Below are 21,369 nucleotides of genomic sequence, written 5' to 3' on the forward strand. Positions count from 1 at the left end.
GTAGCAAAGATTAGAGGGAGTCTACCACCTCTTCTGAACATATCCAGCCATCATAGGGGGTGTTCACACTTGTGCCCCTGTGCGCCCTGTGTTATTCCAACGGGTTTCCGTCGTAAGCCTTGGAGAAACTGCACAGGGGACGGCTTCCTGGCAGTCAGTTTTAAAATGGATTTTAAAAGCAAACTTTTTTTTTTTGGCTGGACACAAAGTCGGACATGCAGCATGTTGTGTCCGAAGGAAAAAAAAAACTGTTTCCCCGCAGAGAGTCTGCATATGGCGGTTTGCTTTTAAAATCCATTAAAATGAATGGGTTTTAAATCTGATCACCGGGAAGCCGTCCCCTGTGCAGTTTGTCCGGAACTTAGGACGGAAACCCGGAATCCCCTTATCTGTCCTCTAGGGGATGGACAGCTTGCTATCAGCATAAAAATGTGTCGGTATACAATAAGGGCTCGCTCACATCTGCGCCCGGTCTCTGTTCTGCAGGTTTCCGTTTCCTGCACAAAACAGAGGCAGGATACGGATTCCTGCAGGACTCTTTCATACCCATTCATTTGAATGGGTGAGAAAGCTGTCCGGCCGTGAGCAGCGGTGAGCGTTTTATGCTCTCCGCTGTGAAAACCGGGTTTTGTAATTCGGACACAGTGTCTGGATTAAAAAACCTGGTCTCGCGGTGGAGAGCATAAAACGCTCACCACCGCAGGAGACGGAAACCACAGAACGAAGTGCCGAACGCAGGTGTGAACCTAGCGTCAGTATGTGCATCTGTCCGTTTTTAGTCTCAAACTGAATTCAAATGGACGGATGGCATACTGATGTGTGAACCAAGCATAAAATCTTCAGTGCCTTTGTTCCAGATGTGGTCTGTTTGTCTGAAGCCTGCTATCTCACCTGCATCTGAGCCCTGGCCTTTTCAGCTTCCTAGCTGCCTGTTCACATTATCCTGAACTTCAGCTAAGTATTGAGCTTTTATTTCCAAGCATAGTGTTCCGGGTGCAGTGATCCCTAGTCTTTTACTGCTTGCATGTTTTTTGTGTGTGATACTAAGTTCTGTTTTTCCCTATCCCTTTGCGTAGTTCAGTATTCCTGTGTTTCATTTATTCGCTACCCTATACTTTGTGTCCCCTCATATTGAACGTGTCCAGTCGGACCTCCGTGGGGGGGGGGGTTCTGTATCTGCTTCTCCTTCATAAATGTGAAACTAGACAGGGATTTCTGTTTCACTATTATAGGTGAGCTATTCTCCGGCTGTATTCGCGCCCACTCGGGCAAGTTAGTCGGGCCCACGGCTACTTCTAGTTGTGCAAGGCAGGGCATAGGAGTATCCACACTAGTGTCCCAAACTGCTCATGCTTCTGTTTTTTGGTGTGTTTTTTTTGTATGTTTTTTCTTTAACCTGATTGAGTAGTTATCAGTCAGGGGCCAGTCCATAGTCAGAGATCCCCATACCATAACAAGCTCAGAACAGATGTTGCTATATTTTAGGCTCATCCCATTTTTTATCACCATACCATTTTTGTTATGATATGTGAAAGTGGAATCGGTGCCTGTAATGTCCATAAGGTAGCCATTTGCTGGAAACATATTAAATATGACTTAAATAAAATAGCAGCATTCACTGAATTTGCATTCCATGCAAAGCAAGTAGTGAATGTAATTGTTTTGTCACAAGCTATTGCTTTTCTACAATTTGTGTGTTTTCTGCGCCATACAACAACTATTGATTGCTTCATTTCAGATGGAAGCTCTAATTGCAATTCACTTCTGCATCATTTGCCATTCATTTACAATACAGTAAGTTCATAATGAGCATTGTATTGTGCCTTCTATGCCAATACCACCTAGGAGGGTATGACTGGCAGGAAGCAGGAATTAATGATAAAAGCTTTGCTGATGATTGCAATTTACAACAGACAAGGCTTTATCATTCTCTAATATAAGAGCAGTTTCATTTAGTAAAATGTGATAAATCAGTGGATTTGCTGTTCGCGGAGGTGGTTCATAAAGGGGAGAAAGTGTTTATCTTGGAGAACGGTGCAGTAGAACTGTAGTTTCTGTGACAGTTTTTGATGCAGTCTTGCCAAAAACAGAAGTGGATCCGGCAGGAAGGAGAGGTATAAACTCTTCCTTTATATTTCCTATTCTTTGTGATTTCACATTTGACTTTGGCTTGATGAACGGCATCGAAGACTCCTGCTAAAACTGCAGCTTTAAAAAAATTAAGCAAAAAAAACCAAACTAGGTACATGAAACTACCCTAAGGCTGAGGCCACATGGCAGTAACATGGCACTTAACCTGCTGCCGTCTACACTAGCATAGTGTACAATATTGCATAATCTCACATATCAATGACTGTTGAGGGATTTGTTCACATTGCAAAGACTGAAAACAAGGAGAGGGTAGGGGGAGGCACAAAGAAACCTACAGGTGAGATGCAGCAAAAAAGAAAAAAAAAAAGATTTTAGGCTAAGGCCCCACTTTGCGGAAATGCAGCTTTTTTTGTGGCAGATTTTGCCGTATTTTTCTTTTAACCAAAGTCAGGAGTGGATTTAACAGAGGGAAATGTCTAAGAACTTCCTTGAATTATTTACTGTCTTTTTCAATCCACTCCTGATTTTGGCTGAAAAACACAGCAAAATCTGCAACCAAAAACACTACATTTCTACATTGTGGAGCCTTAGCCATAAAGTCCTGGAGACCTTGACACTGCTTTGAAGTCACAATTAAGGACATAATTTTGGCATGATTTGTCAGCGAACATATTGTAGTTGGTCATGGCTAAATTATAAAAGAGGATCAATTGCTTCAAAACCAAATCCATTTCTAAGTGAATCTATACTTCTGTAAACTGGGGTCTATAATACAACATGATATGCAATGGCATCCAAGTATCCAGGGCTGCACATAGACTCTGTTGTCTCCTGCCCAACTCCAATGATGTAAAAGAGCATTTTGACATTTCCCTATCACTATACCTGCTATGTCTTTATCACAGTGCTAGCCCAGCTATTACCAAACTCAGAAATTATAGGAAAATGAGGACAGAATTGTCTGTAACTATAACTTACGTGAGTAAAATATATCAAACGTGGCAAGCTCTGGCATTTTCAGCTGATTGCTAGCCATAACTATCTAGTATGACATAATATATATGGACTGCTTAAGGAAGGATCACATATAGAACCTTTGTCTTATCTCCTTCTGGAGAAGCTGTGTGACAACCAACAGTGCAGCCAGACCACACAAAGAATGTTACTTAGCTTTCCCAGGCTGCAGCACGGATAGTCTGTCTAGTTATGTATCAGTAATGGTGTTATTGTTGAGGTTGCTCTGCTCGGCGGAGAGGCAGTGAAGTGTGCAGCTCCAACAAACAGAAAAAAAATAATGGAAGTACATGAGATCTAGAGATGAGGACATCACAGACGAGAGAGGGCGCACAAGTCAGCAACCTCAACACCTGAGACAGCAAACTTCCCCTTATGATTTGGACTGAAAAAAGGTACAAAGAAGCCCCAAAATGGCACCTACAGCCACCCCCACCCCACTAAACACTTGTATTGTAAAAACTAGAGCTGCTGATTTATGGAGTGTGCAGAGTGGAAGAAGCTCCGTGCTCCAGTTCCACCCCCTACTCTAAAGGAACAAGGGGCTTCCTAAACCAAGATGCTCAAGTTACCTCATGACTGGTGCAGCATTCAAGTATCCACTCAAATATGGGGCAACATGGTGGCTCAGTGGTTAGCATTGCAGCCTTACAGCGCTGGAGTCCTGGGTTTGGATCCTGCCAGGAACAACATTTACAAGGAGTTTGTATGTTCTCCCTGTGTTTGCATGGATTTCTTCCCATACTCGGAAAAAAAAGAGCATAATGATAGGGGAAAAATATGCATTGTAAGCCCTATATGGGGCTCACAATCTACATAAAAAATATATATATATATCAGAAATTACTAATGCAAATAATTATACTAATTGATGGCTTCCCAGAAGAACAAAGGGTCACATATGTCGTAAGCGTCTTCAAAGATGAGAGATGTTACAGTCTGTTATCTTGTATCCATGTGTGTATTACTGGGGTATACTTTTGTTGAAGGGCAACAAAAAAAGCTCAACGAAAATGACATATAGTAAGTAACTATTAGCCTATCTTCTCTGCATAAACATGAAACTCCCTGATGTATAATGTTATTTATCTTCTATCTATATTGCAGGCTTTCAGAGCAGAAATAGCACCGATAAAAAATAATGTAAACCAAGTGAATGATCTTGCGCACCAGTTCAAAGCAACTGATATCCAGTTATCTCCATATAATATCAGCCGACTGGAAGAGCTAAACACAAGATGGAAGCTTCTACAGGTAAAGTGCTGTCTTCTTTTTTACACTATCTTGTATCTTGTAGACAAACTGTATCAGTTAAACATCTTGTTGGCCGTAGTAGAAAATTGCATTTTATTGCTGAAGGTTAAAAATTCATTTTAAAAATTTCCGTAGGTTTGTCCGTTTGTTTAATTTCTTGCTCCAAAGCAAAGGTGTTGTTATCATACTCTGAGGTCTCTTGAGTTTCTTCAGACCCCAGATTATAATAAATGGAAGATAAGGGGAGCTGTAGAAATAATAAGCATACTCACCTTTTCTCACCTCTACTAGGCTCCCATAGGGTCCCCTTCAGGGATCTTCTGGCATCTTCTGGCTTCCTGGTTGATGTCACGGATCACTGAACATCATGATTAGAGATTAGCAAGCTTCTCAAGATTTGTTTAGTTTCAGATGCTTCAGGTCCCAGAATCATTTCACGTTAAAAATTGGTTTAAAACAAGATGTATAGCACTGTCAGGACTCCTAGGAACATATCTATCCAATTTCTACCTCTATATGGCAAACGCAACCTAAGCTATGACAAAGTGACATGTATGTCTATTGAAAAATGGATGGTAAGCAGTGGATACAAACTCCAATACACTGCTTAGACACTGGGGAAAGGTGCATGCCTGTGGTTTCTTGATACGCATGGTGTTTATATTGCCAAAAGTAATGATTTTATAGGAAAATGTACCCACTTGGTGATAGATTTGTTGTTATTTAGGAGACAAATTAGTGGCTGTGTCCCTAGTTGAAAATTGATTCATTGTTTTTTTTGTTTGTTTGTTTAAATAGTCATCAAAAAATTATCCCTTTATAGGAGCAGAATGTCACACCAACGTTGAGTTGGTATTGAAAGAAACAATGTTGGGGTTGTTTCTTTTCTTTTCTTGTTATTATGCCAGCAGTGTCTATAGCAGGTGGCAGTGGCAGCTTTTCCTGCCAGTTATTTCATATATATGGGAGCACCTGCCACATCATCAAACCGAATTTCACGAAAAATTTAGGGCACACTATTAGCTGAATTTAGGTACTACTGCCTAGCCTGATAGCTGAAAAAGCAGGACTATCTTCCAAAAATGATCATAAGGTAGAAGTTTCTTCTCACAATTATCTACTCCATTGTCTCTGTGGTTTGCTGCATGCAATGATCATGGGGTGAAATAAAAAAAAAAAAAGCAATACTCAACTACCTCCAGTCTGGCATCGGCCCCTGTTCCATTTCATGAAGATGCAGGCCAGAAGTGAAATCGAAGACTGGGGGTAGGTCACTAATGCTTCTTTTTTATTCACCAACGCCCAGTCCCTTCACCGTGTTTTCCTTTTTGCCTTTAAATTCCCTTTAACTGTACATCCAATGTGTCTGCTTGATGAATTTTTAATATCCAATAGAAAAAAATATCAAATATCCAATCGACATTGGCAGTGAGGGTTTTGTAACCTATAATAATAAGTGTAGCTCAACACTGGTGACCTGTTGTTTCTGACAAGGGCAATGATATTAGACTATTATTTTGATATTTTTCTGCTTTATTTAAAGTTGATGACAGGTTTCCTGACAATATATGATTAAAACATATAGACTTTTTAGTGTTTTTATGTGACACCACAAAGCTCATGCAGAATAAGACCAACACATAGTTACAGACAAAGCGTCTAGAATTCATGAGTGGGCTCAGCGTATATATTAACATAATAGAACCTTATACCCTTCCAAAGACACAATAGGTTTCTTTATCAAAAAAGAGAGAATTGTTTCAAGGCAGAAATGATATTCCAATTGTTTCTTGATCCTGATTGGGTTCCTTGGCAGTTTCTTAAAATCAAAAGCTTTATCACTATATTCAGGTTTTACCTTTAGAACTTCAGTTTCAGCTAAAGTCAAAGCATTGCTTTGAGCTTTTCATGTCACTTGATAAAGGGCATCTTTAGATTGTCTTAATCTACGAACTTGAACAAAGTTAAAGATGAGTAGTCCCTTGCCAGAGCACCAGGATAGTGGATTAATAGGTGTCTCATCTCTCCCCTCTTCAAATATCTGTAACTGGTTGTGATTCCATTTTACACTGTTAAAATAACACTGGGTGCAAATATAAATTCTTAAAATTTTAATAGTAAAAATATGTAGGTCAGGATTCTGTTTAACTCCATTGTTTTTAGATATACGATAGATTTGAAGAGCAGAATGCACATACTGTTTTCCTTTAACAACTTGCTGTGACCTACAGAAAAGTGAAAAAATTGGATAACCATTCAAATAAAAAAACTTTATAGAAAAGTTCTTTAGTCTGTGATCTACAAAGCTGACACTTCTTACCAGCACAATGTGCATCATACTTTAAAAAGAAAATCCACCATTAACCTCATTTTTTGTGCCAATTGCAATGTATCTTTCTATGGGTCAGAACTAGGGGTTAGGGGTAGACAGCTGAATAATAAAATTAAAACAAGGTTAAAAAAACAGACATGGACATCCCATGTAAATATTATAAACCTGATCTATGCTTCTCAGCAAAATCTTCATAATAATATTATGGCTACATGCAGTCACCACAATTGGGACCTTAGGAGATTACTGAATATAGCATGTGGGTGCCCAGCCACCTCTGGTACTCCTTTTGCTAGTTTATAGCTTTGTGAGCTATTTGTATAATAAAAAAGATATATTGGGCTGGGCAAGTGATTTACCAGTCATGAGCAACAAGCCCCTAAGCTCCCCCTACACCTGGCTGAAGACAGTACTATACAGTATATGCAAATCTGACCCTAGAGTAATACATGGAAATATGGAATCAATCAGCACAACACATTGGTCTTAGAAACTAAATGGTGCAGACATGAAGAATATATTGATACTATACAAGTAAGAATAATACATAATACACACATTTTATGCATGTAGAACACAAGCTCTAAACCCAATATTTTTGATGGAGAAGATGATATTTGTATATGTAGATTAAACTCTCTCATTAAGACCCATTGCCATGACTGTTAGGGCCCCTTCACACAGAGTAAACGCGCCGCGCATTGTGGCGCGTTTACGGCGCGTGTACGCCGCGTTTTTTTACGGTGCGCGATTACGCCGCGTTAGATGTATAGATGTAGCTCAATTAAATTTACTCTTAATGGGTTAAACAGTTGCAAGAAACTTTTTCTTTTTTGGGAAGGATTTTAGGGTGGCCATACAATACAATATCTGCGTTCAGATCTGCGCGCCATTGGAGACTGTTGTAAAAACTGCAAAAAATCATCGTAGAGAAAAGTCTTGCAAAGAGAACTTTTCTCTCCAATGCTTTCAGTTTGAAGCCCATTACAGAGAGTAGCCACTGTTTTAGCAGTCCCCCATTGCACAATACTAGTGTGAACTTGCACAACCCTCAGAGACGGATCTGGCTGTTGAATTTTACTTGTCCACTCATTTTGTTACTGGGGAGATACGCCACCTCGAGATTTGTCTGACATTATCTTTCCCCATTTAGAACACATGTACACTTCGCCAAGCCCGTCATGACCAGTAATAGTTGTTCCTTTCGACCGACAGCAATTGTACGGAAAACAAGTCATTCTGAATCGTGTACACTTTTTGACCCTAACCCCATTCAACACTAAAATGATTTCAACACAGATCAACATCCAGCTTTCATCTCTCATGGCAATATCTCGGATATACAAAATAATAGAGATGTTTCTTTTTAGTGCAAAGTTAGTTTGGTAGTTAAATGCCGCTTTCTATTTTTACCTATTGCCTGTATTTAATTTTTCATGTAGAAAGATGACATTGCTCCTAATTAGGATTCATTTACAGGCTGGAAATATTTCAGTGGATTTTATAGCTTTGTTTTGCAGTAATGATGTTACAATCTACATTACCTTTTGCTCTGTTTGTGTTTATTTTATGCCCTGTTGTTTTGTTAAATGAAATGACACAAATTTTCTCCGTGTGTGATCAACCTCCAACACTGTATCAGTATTCCAGACATGTGTAAAAAGGCTCGTATTAGGTTCACAATAAGTTACATAGGTTATTTCTACCGCCTAACTAGGTGTAAAAGCTGGCGTTTGAGGGATCGGATGTCTATAGTTTATTGACACTTTTATGCCTTTCCAAGTTTAATGCTGGCCAGTCATTTTAGATGGCTCTAGGCAGAATAAGCATTCAGCCAGCAGCTACCTATCTACCTAACTCCCTATACTTATACACACTTGGACATGTGTTATGAATGGGGAGTTATACCCCCTAATAGCTAAAGAATAGGGGATGTCTAAATCCATCAGGATGACCTTACATTTCACTGACAAGCGGTAACAGCAATAGTAATACTTAACTATACTGTACTCCAGACTTATGGACTTTATTTTGTGGTTTTGGAAGTCAACTTGTTTTAAAGAATTATACAGTTTACTAAGGTTATTCTTGACCTTCATGAAATTTATATATAAGAGAACTGGGCAAAATATTACTAATGTTCTATAAAATTAGCTTGATGTATAAAAATATACTTATAAATGCATTGTTTGTTAGGAAGTATCCTATAGGTATTTAGGTTATTGATTTTTATCATACGTTCCCATTCAATGGAAAACTTCAAACTTGCAATTCTGGAGATGGTGGCTTGGACCATGCATTGGACTGGAAATTAGTAAATATTTTTTGAATATTTTAATAATATTAATGTGTAGTCATTGGTGGCAGGGGATGTTTCCTCCCATTCTCATTGATTCCTCCATTTTTTTTTTTTTCATTGATTTTACAGTTTACATTGTCCATATGTAAATCATATGAGGTTTAATCTGCCCATTCTTTTTAATATATATATATATCTATATATATCTATATATAATTTTATGTATATTTCCTCTGTAAATAAGATTGCCCTGCTTTCCTACCATTTATTTCTCAGTTCTGGCTTTCTTATTTTCTTTAAGTTACTGTCTCCCCTAGCTTTCTAAGCAGCATATGTTTTCTATCCACCTGTGCAAGAAAGTAAAATTATTCAGGCGTGCTTCACATTGACTAACTTTGAATTGTTTTTGTAAGACCAGCATAATACCTTTACAAATTAATCCCAAAATCCTGACGCCAAAACTTTAATTCCACAGAACATATGTTTCTTTGTCAAGAGTGTGATCTTGCCTATGTAAATGAGACAAAGTGGGATTCTAAAACTGCAGCCTATCCATTATGAAGCCAATATTCTACAGGCATACTGCTTCATATAAATTTTATGTAGTGAATCTATAGAGTATATTAAACATTATATAGTTTATCTGTTGATATTTCATTTCCTCTAAATAGTGTAGTTGAGTTTATTGTATTCCTATATGCTGTCTTTTGATTCTTCATATATAGATGCCCACACAGTTTATTATTGTAATTAAAACATACTCCTACATTATTTTTCCTTAATTTACAGAACAGTATGTTCATAATTAGCATTGCACTTTACTGCTTGTGTTGGCAGCGCCTCCTGGGACTCTGCATGCGTTCAGTCTCCTAAGTCAATGTATGTCATTATTGTACAATAGTATTTGCAGCTGTTGCCAGCTTGGTCGCTACATAGTAGGGGCAGAGGTATACATGGTATTTACACCTTTCACCAAAAGGTTACCCGCCCACCTCATTTAAGTTGAGTAACTCACTGAAAACTTTGTAGTGAGTAGACACAAGTCATATCTGCTACTTACTTTCCAAAAGCCCATAGCAAGTATAACAATGGATGAGAGTCATTGGTTGGAAGACATCAGTGCACATGGATAGCTTGTCAGGCCCATAGTACAAAGAGGTATATGCTAAATGGATAACAGCTGCCTAAAGACAGAGGACAATGCAAAGATAGGTTTGGATAGGTTAGACGTTCACATCTGCCCATGAGACTCCGGAGCAGTGTTCACCACAAATCAGTAGAGGAAAAAGTCCTGCACTTAACAAACAGTGGACCCATATCATAGTCGTCTGGACATGAAACAGTGAAGTATGTATAATTGAAAAAAAAGCCTCCCATTGACTTCAATGGGTTCCGTTTACTGCATGGAACCCATTGAAATCAATGGGAAAACAGAACCCATTGAGATCAATGGGAGTCTTTTTAGAGCAAGGCTATATTGAAATATCAAGGCTGTTTTGTGATGGTAATTTCTCCAATAGGAGGCAGTTTGGCCCTTGAATCAGATAGTCCCTCATTGATATTTGTGTTTCTGGAAAGGAAAGCCTATTTATGGGTTCATAAACTACAAGTGAAAGATAAAAATTGTCATCCTAATTTAAGGTGTCCTATTCCTTGGGCTTCATACCAGCTACAAACCCATCATATAATGTACATACATAGTTGGTGACCATCAGGGAACCAATATATAGCAAATGAGCAGTACTTTAATTGTGAATAAAATAGTTTTTTGCAGGTAAATACATGAGAAAGCCAATTGACTGTTAATTCTTACTGTGCATACTTGTAAGTTTTAGCAAGTCGTTGACATAAAAATGCATGTGGGTTCCTAACAGAAGAAACTTTCCTGCAATAAACAGTTCTTTTTGTGCTTAGAAATACATTATTCATTTCCAGAGGTCAAAAATTCATTTCTTTTATATTCAGCCTAGTATACTGTATAGCAGTGTCCCACGTGTAGGCAACACAATACCCACTGTGCTCAATTCCTATTCTGTAGAAGTTGAACTCCAGCTTCTCTTGAATTAATTCCTAATATATTTCAAAAGAAATGACACGATGTTGAATAAACGAATATATCCTGAACTGTATCTCTTTATGACCCGAGGCTAGAAGAAAACCTAACAGGTTTTGGTGACCCTCTTATTTATTTATGAGATTCGCAAGACAGTCTTATAGTCTTTATGTCTACTGGTTAGAAAGACTTCTAATTTTTGGCACTTTTCTGATTCCTGCAAATAAAAGTTTTAGCTTTCCTTTCTAATTTTCATCACCTTCTAAATCTGACTGCTTGGATTACTGTGCTACAATCACTGGAACAATATTTTTTCTTTTTCTGACATCATGTAAGTTTTTTTATATCTCTAAACCTGTGTAATGTAATAAACATTTACTGTGGTTATTATAATAATAATAAATCATCTTTCATGGTAAAGACAATGTCTATGTCTACTGAGGTACTTCATAGTGTTCTGTCCATCAGTCAAAGCCGCCCACCAGCTTGTTGAAGAATTCAGAAATTGAGAAGAAGAGATAGCAGACAAACTGCTGAGAGAGGGAGATGGGAAAACCTCTTTAAGTATATATATATTTTCTTTTTACACATCATGTAAATATCCTTCACGATTTAGATTCACTGGATACCTTAACATATATGTCTAATTTCATTGGGATCGGATAAACATCTAATGTGTATGGACCTCTTGACTCCTGACTGTAAGGGCAGTTTTTAACACATCATAACTGTGTATACAAGCAATTGGGAAGGCAGGGATGGCTGTCCCTGCCTTCCCTATAGGAGGTCATACAGCTTTTCCACAGCTTTTTTTTCTGCATTATGTGGATGATACTAGACAAAATCTGCAGCCGCCAAAGATGCTTCCTTTCCATATTGTGGAACCTTAGTAAAAAGGTAGATTATTACTAGACTACTTGTACAAGGGGTGCACCTGAAAAAGGTGTGGATCATATATCTAACTAGATCACTATTCCAACCAATCTATTCTCTTTCCAAACCTTACAAAAAGTTTTCTTTTGCTCCTGACTTCTTCCAGCACATGCCATTGCTGCTGCTTTTGTGGATTACTGTGGCTTTAAAATAAACAGTCATTATGTCAGCACACAAGTCTCTCTCACTGAGGTTTCTGACAGGGGCTATAAATCAGTAGAGAACTTCACACAGTTCAGCTGCCTTGCCTGTCAGCTCACCCCAGATGCTCTGGTTGAGTCTGCTATAACTTATGCTGTTCACAGCTGCTTCAACAGTTTTGTTAACCCTACGCACTATCTTACTCTATTACTCTACTTAACCCAGTATGTCTGTCTCTGGACACAATAAATTGCCCTTGTTAGAAATCTCCACTTTTCTCATTTTACTCTTAGTAAAGAACAAAGGTCTAAGATTAAAGTAGAATTTGTTTTAGGCTAATAAGATAATATAATCCTTTAATAATGCCCCAAATAGCGAACCACAACATAAAATACACTTCTGAAAAGACTGCGGCGGAAACGCATCGCGTGGACTTTCTGCCCCTATTATACCTATACAGAATCACCAGCGTTTCCACAGGTATAATTGATATACTGTATATTTTTTTTCTACAATGTGTTGGAAGGAATTAGCCAGGATCCCATCCACTTTTCGGATACTGTAAAACATGACATTTTTGAAACATTGAGACCCTGACTTAAAGGAGTTTTCCGGCCCCAGATCATTTTTCATACATATATTTATATTATATTTATTTTATAACATATTTAGAATACCAAACTTTTGGTCACAGGCACTGTTCTGGGTATTACAGTGTTGTCCACGTTCATTTGAAAAGTATGGCATTCTGAATATGGATATCTCTGGAACCCAGTGTAAACCATAACAAGGACACGGTGCTTGCATAGGTACGATGGTCTCTTGAAACAACTGTTCGGTGGGGATGTTGATATTGATGGGCTATCCTTACAAGAATTAAAAGGTTGGCTAACCCAGTAGATAATCTCCATAATAGTTGATGTGATGTCCATGCTGTTTGCTCACAGATCATCTCTGGAGTCCATTTTCACAGACCCCATTTACCCATATTAGGGTCAGTGAAAAAAAAAAAATGGATCCAACATGGACCCATTAAACACACTGCTATAGATAGATAGATAGATAGATAGATAGATAGATAGATAGATAGATAGATAGATAGAATTCAAGCAAAGGAATTAGATTCAATAGCAGATAAGATCTAATATTCTGAATTATCTGCCACAGTCACTTGAAGTATGAGAGAACATAACCACAGCAATATTTTTAGAACAATAATGAGTCTAATAAGACTATGAATAGGCTACCTGTGTAGGAAACCTCAGGATGAGTGAAGTTTAGCATTGAGAGCACACAGCTGAAAGAAATTCCTATTCAGTTATAGCCTGATGCTTATTAAGCTGACAAGGACCCTATTTATCTTTGTGATGGGTGGGATGTAGAGCATGTATCCCTAGTAAAGAAGTTGCTTAGTATGAAGGAAAGAAGGTCATTTTTACCCCCAGAATCAGTGCCAATTGTGTTTGTAGGTCTTGTTGGTATTTTATATAAGCCCTCTGAAACATATGAAGTGAAATACCAGGCGCAGTCTAGGAATATAAGTGGCACTACAGTGGGGAAAAAGCAGACTCTATTTTGATACCAATATGACATTGGTAGAAAATTAACCACTTCTGGACCGCACATAGACTATGTATGTCCGATGGGACCACACGGTGTCTCAGTGGTTAGCACTGCAGCCTCGCAGCGCTGGAGTCCTGGTGTTCAAATCCTGCCAAGGGCAGAAAACCATCTGCAAGGAGTTTGTATGTTCTCCCCTTGTTTGCATGGATTTCCATCCCATATTCCAAAGACATACTGATAGGGAAGAAAAAATGTACATTGTGAGTTCTATTTAGGGCTCACAATCTACATTTAAAAAAGAAAGATTATATACGTCTGGAAAGTAGTTGCCTTGTTCTGACAGGACGTGCCGGTACGTCCTGTCAGAACACAGCTATTGCACAAGATCATGCAATTGCTGAAACTGGGAGCCGGCTATAACTTCAGCCGGAGCTCCCAGAGAGATGGCAGGGAAGCTTTATTCCTGTCCCTGCCTTCTCGATCACTGTGTATACAGTGCTTAATGAGAGCTGTAAACACAGCTATGGACGCAGCCATCATGCGGCCACCTTCTGACCCGGCGGTCATGTGATCTGCTGGATTCTACAGGACCCATATCAGCTCTATATACTGTGTATACAAGGTGCAGGAGGCTGTATTCCTCCTGCACCTGGGGCTAAATGTACCAGCCCCAGTTATAGGAGAAATCAGCCTCCCTAACAAAAAAAAAGTGATCAGATGTCCCCAAAGGTCTCTTATGACCTTATGGAGACACCATCTGAAAACATATATATATAAAAAAGTTTAAAAAAAAAATAAAAAAAAATAAAAATTTAAAAAATAAGTAAAAAAATATGCCAATAAAATGCTGTTATTAAAGGCAACACCATACAAAACAAAAATTACCGTAATGGAGAGGAAAAACTATTTTCTAAAGTTTTTCAGTAGCACTTTGTGTTATTAAATTTAAAAAAAAAAGTGAAAACCAGACACAATTTCCCTCTTATTTTGTTTATATTTTCCCGGATATAAAAAAAATAAAACACATTTGAAAATAAAAACAAAAAAATAAAGCCCTATGTGCCCTCGAAAAAAGACGCAGAAATTAGTTGAATCAGACGTATGAGAAAAATGTTACAGCCCTCTAAATTACACATACAAAATAAACCTAAAATGTGTCTGGTCCTGGTACTGAAGTGGTTAAAGGGCTTTTTTCCCAATGAACATAGCCATAGTTAAATTTGTAGATAACTAAAAATTTATCATTTTTTGCAAATTTAAATAATTAAACATTCTTCAGAGTTTTATAGATTTTCTCCTGCCATCTTAGTGATGGCAGTCATTTGTCAGTGGATATGACTACATAACTATCACAGCTTTCTATGGACTGGCTCTTGTCAGACGTTATTTCCTTATTGTGGTTTGGGCTGTCTCCTAATACAAAGGATGTCCCTGTCTCATAACCTGCCCACAATAAGGAAATCACGGTTGGGTTTCTGACAAGTCCCAGACCATAGAAAGTTCCTTCGTTCATGGTTATATCCAATGGCAACCGATCAAGACAACAGACTGTCTAACGACTAGCATGATTAGGCTGCATTCACACTGAGTAACGCTGGCATTTTTTGTGCTTATTTTTGCACATAGCGCCGCGTATACGCCGCGTTTGCGCCGGTCAACGCCACCGCAAAATAGCGCGGCGCAAACGCCGTGTATACGCGGCGTTAACGCGGCGCTATGTGCAAAAATAAGCACAAAAAACGCCAGCGTTACTCAGTGTGAATGCAGCCTTAGAGAAAATCTTAAAATGCTGCAACACATCATGTACAAATTTTAACATTTGTCTAGAAATGTAAATGTGACTAGGTTCATGGGTAAGCCCCTTTAATATTCAGCCATATTGTTATGGACATCAATGGGTCCTCATAATAGAGTATGTTGCAGGGTTCCAAATTAATTAATTAACAGGCCTGGATGGACTACACCCATCCCTTTAGGCCTGGAGAACTGATTAAGACACAGATGGTGGTGTATCAAAATGAATTCTGCTTTATTGTTACAGAGAGGTAGTATTTATACAGACAAAAGCAGGTTGGACTTATAACATAACATAACATACCAGGATTGGATGTAGAGTGTTAGCCTTTATCCATTGGCTAAAGCCTACTGTAATCTCCATCTAATTATTACATTCCAACAGGAAGCTACCCCCAACAGTCACTGTATATGTGTATCTCAAGGCTCCGAAGGATCTAACATTCAATGGACTATAGACATCCTGTGTTTACACACTCTACATTGACACAAAGGTGCAGCCCTGAAGTCGATCAGATAAATAAGGATTCATTAGCATTCCATTTCCTTATTACCTAGAGAAGAAAAAGGGTTTTCCTTCTTTGATCCCCATAGCATCTCCATGTTAATTAGTCTAACCAATTCCTTTTGAGACAAAACTACTTATCTTTGATAGAGAAAGATGGATGCCAAAATACAAGATGGAGGATGTGATTCTAACATATATGGTATGGGATGACCCTTACAAAATTTAGTAATTTCTTCAGATCTAATTGACTAAAGTAATAATGTAAGATATCCATCCAATAGCAAGCACAACCCTGTGAAGTGGCGGTAAAGTGTGATAGGCAGATTAGTAGTTTGTGCCCAAGTGTATTTCTGCTTACTTTTCTAAATGCTCGATGTGCTTTTGTACTAAGTAGACAAAATAAGGAGCTTCGTATCTAAACTTTCTGCCAGATTAATCCTAGCTCTGATATGAACATCATTAATCACAGTATTCAACAAGAGAGACAAGGTGCCAGTACCGGGAAAGCACCCCTCAATCATGTTTAGGCTTTTCTCAAGCTATTTATGATAGCGATCACATCTTTGAAGAGACGCGCTATGTGCTGATATTTGCTGCAGAAATCATGGTAGGAAATCTGAAATTGTTCCAAATTCCCTGAAATATTCTGTAACTTGTAGGATTACAGCATCAAACCACTTTTCCTGTTTGCAATTTTAGTTAAAGAATCATCTGTAAACTACCTGATAGTTAAATCAGTTTTGTCCTCACTTGTCGTGGCATTGTCCTTGACAGTATATTTATTACCTGCTGCGTCACTGAATCTTCTGACTGTAAAGAATACCTGGTTGAGATATCAGGGTAGATAAAGCAATGAGTTATTGCACAATGCACGCTTTAATGACCTTGCCAACATTATCACTGCTATGCAAAACCTGCGCTGCTAACCAACAGTGATAAAATAGCAGCTGTGAATGCACTTCAGATGTATAAGAGAGCAGAAAGCCAAGAATTCTAAGTTGCTAAATTTTCCCAGCTTGGAAATGGTCTCACCTTTTTAGAAGTATCTTCAAAACTGGCGCTTTATAAAGTATATTTTTCTTGCAGCTACCAATATCAATATCATATCAATTAAATATGCTATGTTTAGATTACAGTAAGTTTCTTGAGAAGACCACCCAGTAGTACTTTGAAAAATAATCTAGAGGACTATGGCGCATGTAATAGTACGGCGCATGTCGGGTCTGTAACTATGGCGACCGCCTGGGAGCCGGGCGGCCGCCATAGCCGCCGGGTGTCTACTGCTTTAAGCAGTAGACAACCGGCTCTAATGCCTCCGATCGGTCCCCGGACCGATCGGAGGCATTAACCCCTCCGGCGCCGCGGTCAAAGGCGCCGGAGGCGCCATTTTCCCGGCAGCACATGGGCGCCGCCATTTTGGCAGGGATCGCCGGCTCCTGGAGCATGCTCCAGGGCTGACGTCCCGTTGCCATGACAGCTGGGAGCCTTGTACAGGCTCCCAGGCTTGTCTGCAAAGCCTCTCTTTTGCAGGCTGGTCTATGCAGCCTGCAAAAGAAAGGATGCTTTTTTGCAATGCATTGCAATACATTAGCATTGTAATGCATTGCATTAGTGATCAGACCCCCTGGGGTTCAACACCCCTAGGGGTTCTAATAAATGCAAAAAAAAAAAAAAAGTTAAAAAAATATAAAAAAATATACAAAGAATTAAAAGTTCAAATCACCCCCCTTTCCCTAGAACACATATAAAAGTAGTTAAAAACTGTGAAACATATACATGTTAGGTAACCCCGCGTCCGAAATTGCCCGCTCTACAAATCTATAAAAATATTTTTCCTGTTCGGTAAACGCCGTAGCGGTAAAAATAGTCGAAAGTGCCAAACCGCCGTTTTTTCACTGTTTTGATTCTGATAAAAATTTGAATAAAAAGTGATCAAAGCAGTAACATTTCCCGAAAATGGTAGAACTAAAAAGTACACCCGACCCTGCAAAAAAAGACACCCTATGCATCCCCGTACACTTATGTATAAAAAAGTTACGGCTGTCGGAATATGGCGACTTTTAGAAAAAAAAGTTTTTAACACAGTTTTGGAATTTTTTTTAGGGGTCAAAATGTAAATAAAACCATATAAATTTGGTATCCCTGGAACCGTAACGAAACACAGAATATAGGGGACATGTCATTTTGGCTGCACAGTGAACGCCGTAAAAACAAAGCCCATAAGAAAGTCGCAGAAATGCATTTTTTCTTCAAATCCACCCATTCTGAATTTTTTTCCTGCTTCCCAGTACATTATATAGAATAATTAATGGTAGCATCATGAAGAAAAATTTGTCCCGCAAAAATTAAGACCTCATATGGCTCTGGGAGCGGAGAAATAAAAAAGTTAGGGGGTTTAGAAGGAGGGGAGTCAAAAACGAAAAACGAAAATCGGCGGGAAGGGGTTAATAATAAAATAATAGATCCATTGTTCTCACCTATTGTTTTATTTACTGGAGAGAATAGTACAGCTTGCTTTAATAGTACTGGTACCTTTCACATATTATAACTTGTATGATTTGCATTGTGGCTCAGTGGTTAGCAGCATTATCAACACTATTGTCACTGGTTCAAACCCAAACAAGAACACACCGTGTTTGTGTGGGTGTTCTCCCACATTCTAGAGGCATTCAGTGCTAAGAAATTTAACAGGAAGGGATTGATATGGATTTAGCATAATATATTGACACTCTCTAAGCAATAGGAAATTATATACTAAATAACCATTTACAATTTTAATAAAAGTAGTGAGTTCATGCCACTATTCCACGTGATATGATAATTTTTTGGTGAGAGCAATGAACAAGTGACTATGAATTCCATACAGAAGTTATCATTATAGACTATTGTGTAATTCTTATTATTTTATAAGTACCAGGAGGGCACCCATGTAAATATGGGGAGAAGATACAACCTCAATGCATATGTTGTCCTTTATCAAATTCAAACCCAGGATCCCAGCACTGCAAGGCAACACTGCTAACCACTGAGCCAATAGATAATGTAAATGCTATGCTATCTATGCAACAGCAAAATCAGCAAAAGGATCAGAGCACTTTAAGGGTAAATTCACACGGAGGAAAGTGGAGCGCAATCTGGCACCATAACTCCCAACCGTCCCGATTTCCGTGGGACATTCACGATTTGGGTGACATGTCCCGCGGTCCCGGTTGGAGGGAGATATGTCCCGATTTCAACTCAGATCTGCGTCCAGTGGACGCAGATCTGAGTTGGACACATATGCGGCTGAAGCAAGGAGCTGACACAGGTCAGCTCCTCGCTTCGCCGCTGCGCACCTCTCTCGCTGACACATATGCGGCTGAAGCCGCTGCCGCCGGCTACTGGCTTGTAGACGCGATCATCACATCGCGTCTACAAGCCAGTAGCCGGCGGCGAAGCGAGGACCTGACACAGGTCAGCTCCTCGCTTCAGCCGCATATGTGTCAGCGAGGGAGGCGCGCAGAGAGCGGCGAGGGAGCGGAGGAGAAGGTAAGTTTAATGCAGAGGTGGAACGTGAAACTGGGGGCAGATGAAGGAGAGGACGGCATGACACTGGGGGCAAAGATGGAGAGGACGGCATGACACTGGGGGCAGAGATGGAGAGGACGGCATGACACTGGGGACAGAGATGGAGAGGACAGCATGACACTGGGGGCAGACTTGGAGAGGGCGGCATGACACTGGGGGCAGAGATGGAGAGGACGGCATGACACTGGGGGCAGAGATGTGGGGACATGAATCTGGGGGCAGAGATGGAGAGGACATGAATCTGGGGGCAGAGATGGAGAGGACATGAATCTGGGGGCAGAGATGGAGAGGACATGAATCTGGGGGCAGAGATGGAGGGGACATGAATCTGGGGACAGAGATGTAGGGACATGAATCTGGGGGCAGAGATGGAGGGGACATGAATCTGGGGGCAGAGATGGAGGGACATGAATCTGGGGGCAGAGATGGGGGGACATGAATCTGGGGGCAGAGATGGAGGGGACATAAATCTGGGGGCAGAGATGGAGGGACATGAATCTGGGGACAGAGATGGGGGGGACATGAATCTGGGGGCAGAGATGGAGAGGACATGAAACTGGGGGCAGAGATGGGGGGACATGAATCTGGGGGCAGAGATGGGGGACATGAATCTGGGGGCAGAGATGGAGGGACATGAATCTGGAGGCAGAGATGGAGGGGACATGAATCTGGGGGCAGAGATGGAGGGGACATGAAACTGGGGGCAGAGATGGAGGGGACATGAAACTGGGGGCAGAGATGGAGGGGACATGAATCTGGGGGCAGAGATGGAGGGGACATGAAACTGGGGGCAGAGATGGAAGGGGGACATGAAACTGGGGCAGATGAAGGGTGTATATGAAACTGGGGAAGAGATAGAGGGGGGACATATAATTTATGGGTGACTGTAGGAGGATTATACTGTGTGCGGGCACATGAAAAATTATCGAGTGGGCGGAGTCAACACAAAAGTGGACGCACATTTTGCCCCTCTTTCAGTTCTTCAAAAGTTGGGAGGTATGTGGCACATATACAAGTGCCAGCAGATGACGCGCTCAAAATGCTCCCATTCATTTCAATGAGAGTTCGGATTTTATATGCTGCGTTATTTTGCGGTAACCACATGCTATAGTGTAGCGCTTCAAATATAATATTCTTTATGGCTCATAAGCCATGACTAATAATAATCTTATGTGTGAGACTGTACAAAATTACTTGCTTTATAAAAAATGTGATTAGAAGTTTTGTATTGTGTATCAAGAATTTGCAGTATACTACAGTGTGTGATATCATGATAAAGTGGCCCCTTTAACTTCTATACATGGAATGCCAAGTCTTTCATAAAATTCATCTAAAGAGCTGAATGTTCACAGCATGTTATTTTCACCTCTCATATGTCTATGCTATGATCTGATAGTTTGCATTCAATAGCAAGGTAACATCAGAAAATTTCTTTTGTTTCTCATATTCAGGTAATTGGTAGTAATTTCCTAGCAACTGGGAAATGTCTGTGAATTGTGCTGGTTTAACAAATATAATAGCTATAATGTATAGCCCAGGGGTATCAGTAGATGACTTTAATTTGCACCTAGCGAGTTCTTTTTTTAGCTGGCTCTATACTGTATTACTTAAGGTAAATGAGCAGTAATTGATTGGCTGAATTTGCAGCCTAGTGTGTTTCTGGAAAATGGTCAGGTAAATCATCACCTATGACTACAGAGAACATTGCAGCAAACCTCACGGCTACACTGGAGGGACGAGATTCTTTGATGGCTTAATAATACTATTTTAGATTCTCAAAAGTGTGAATGCTTTAGCACATGGTAGGGTTTTGGGAAATA

At 39.6% G+C, this 21,369-nt stretch overlaps 1 protein-coding gene across 13 annotated transcripts in view; it reads left to right on the top strand.

Moving 5' to 3' along the window:
• DMD (dystrophin) overlaps window positions 1-21,369 on the top strand; it is a 1,873,751-nt gene that overhangs the window by 1,526,370 nt on the left and 326,012 nt on the right. For all 13 annotated transcript variants that reach the window (XM_075265063.1, XM_075265067.1, XM_075265060.1 and 10 more), the window contains one exon: window positions 4,213-4,359. In XM_075265063.1, the coding sequence (XP_075121164.1) occupies window positions 4,213-4,359 (147 nt within the window). The remainder of the gene's footprint in view (window positions 1-4,212; window positions 4,360-21,369) is intronic.

This window comes from Leptodactylus fuscus, chromosome 2 (genome assembly GCF_031893055.1).
Source record: "Leptodactylus fuscus isolate aLepFus1 chromosome 2, aLepFus1.hap2, whole genome shotgun sequence".
NCBI classification, from domain to species: Eukaryota; Metazoa; Chordata; class Amphibia; order Anura; family Leptodactylidae; genus Leptodactylus; species Leptodactylus fuscus.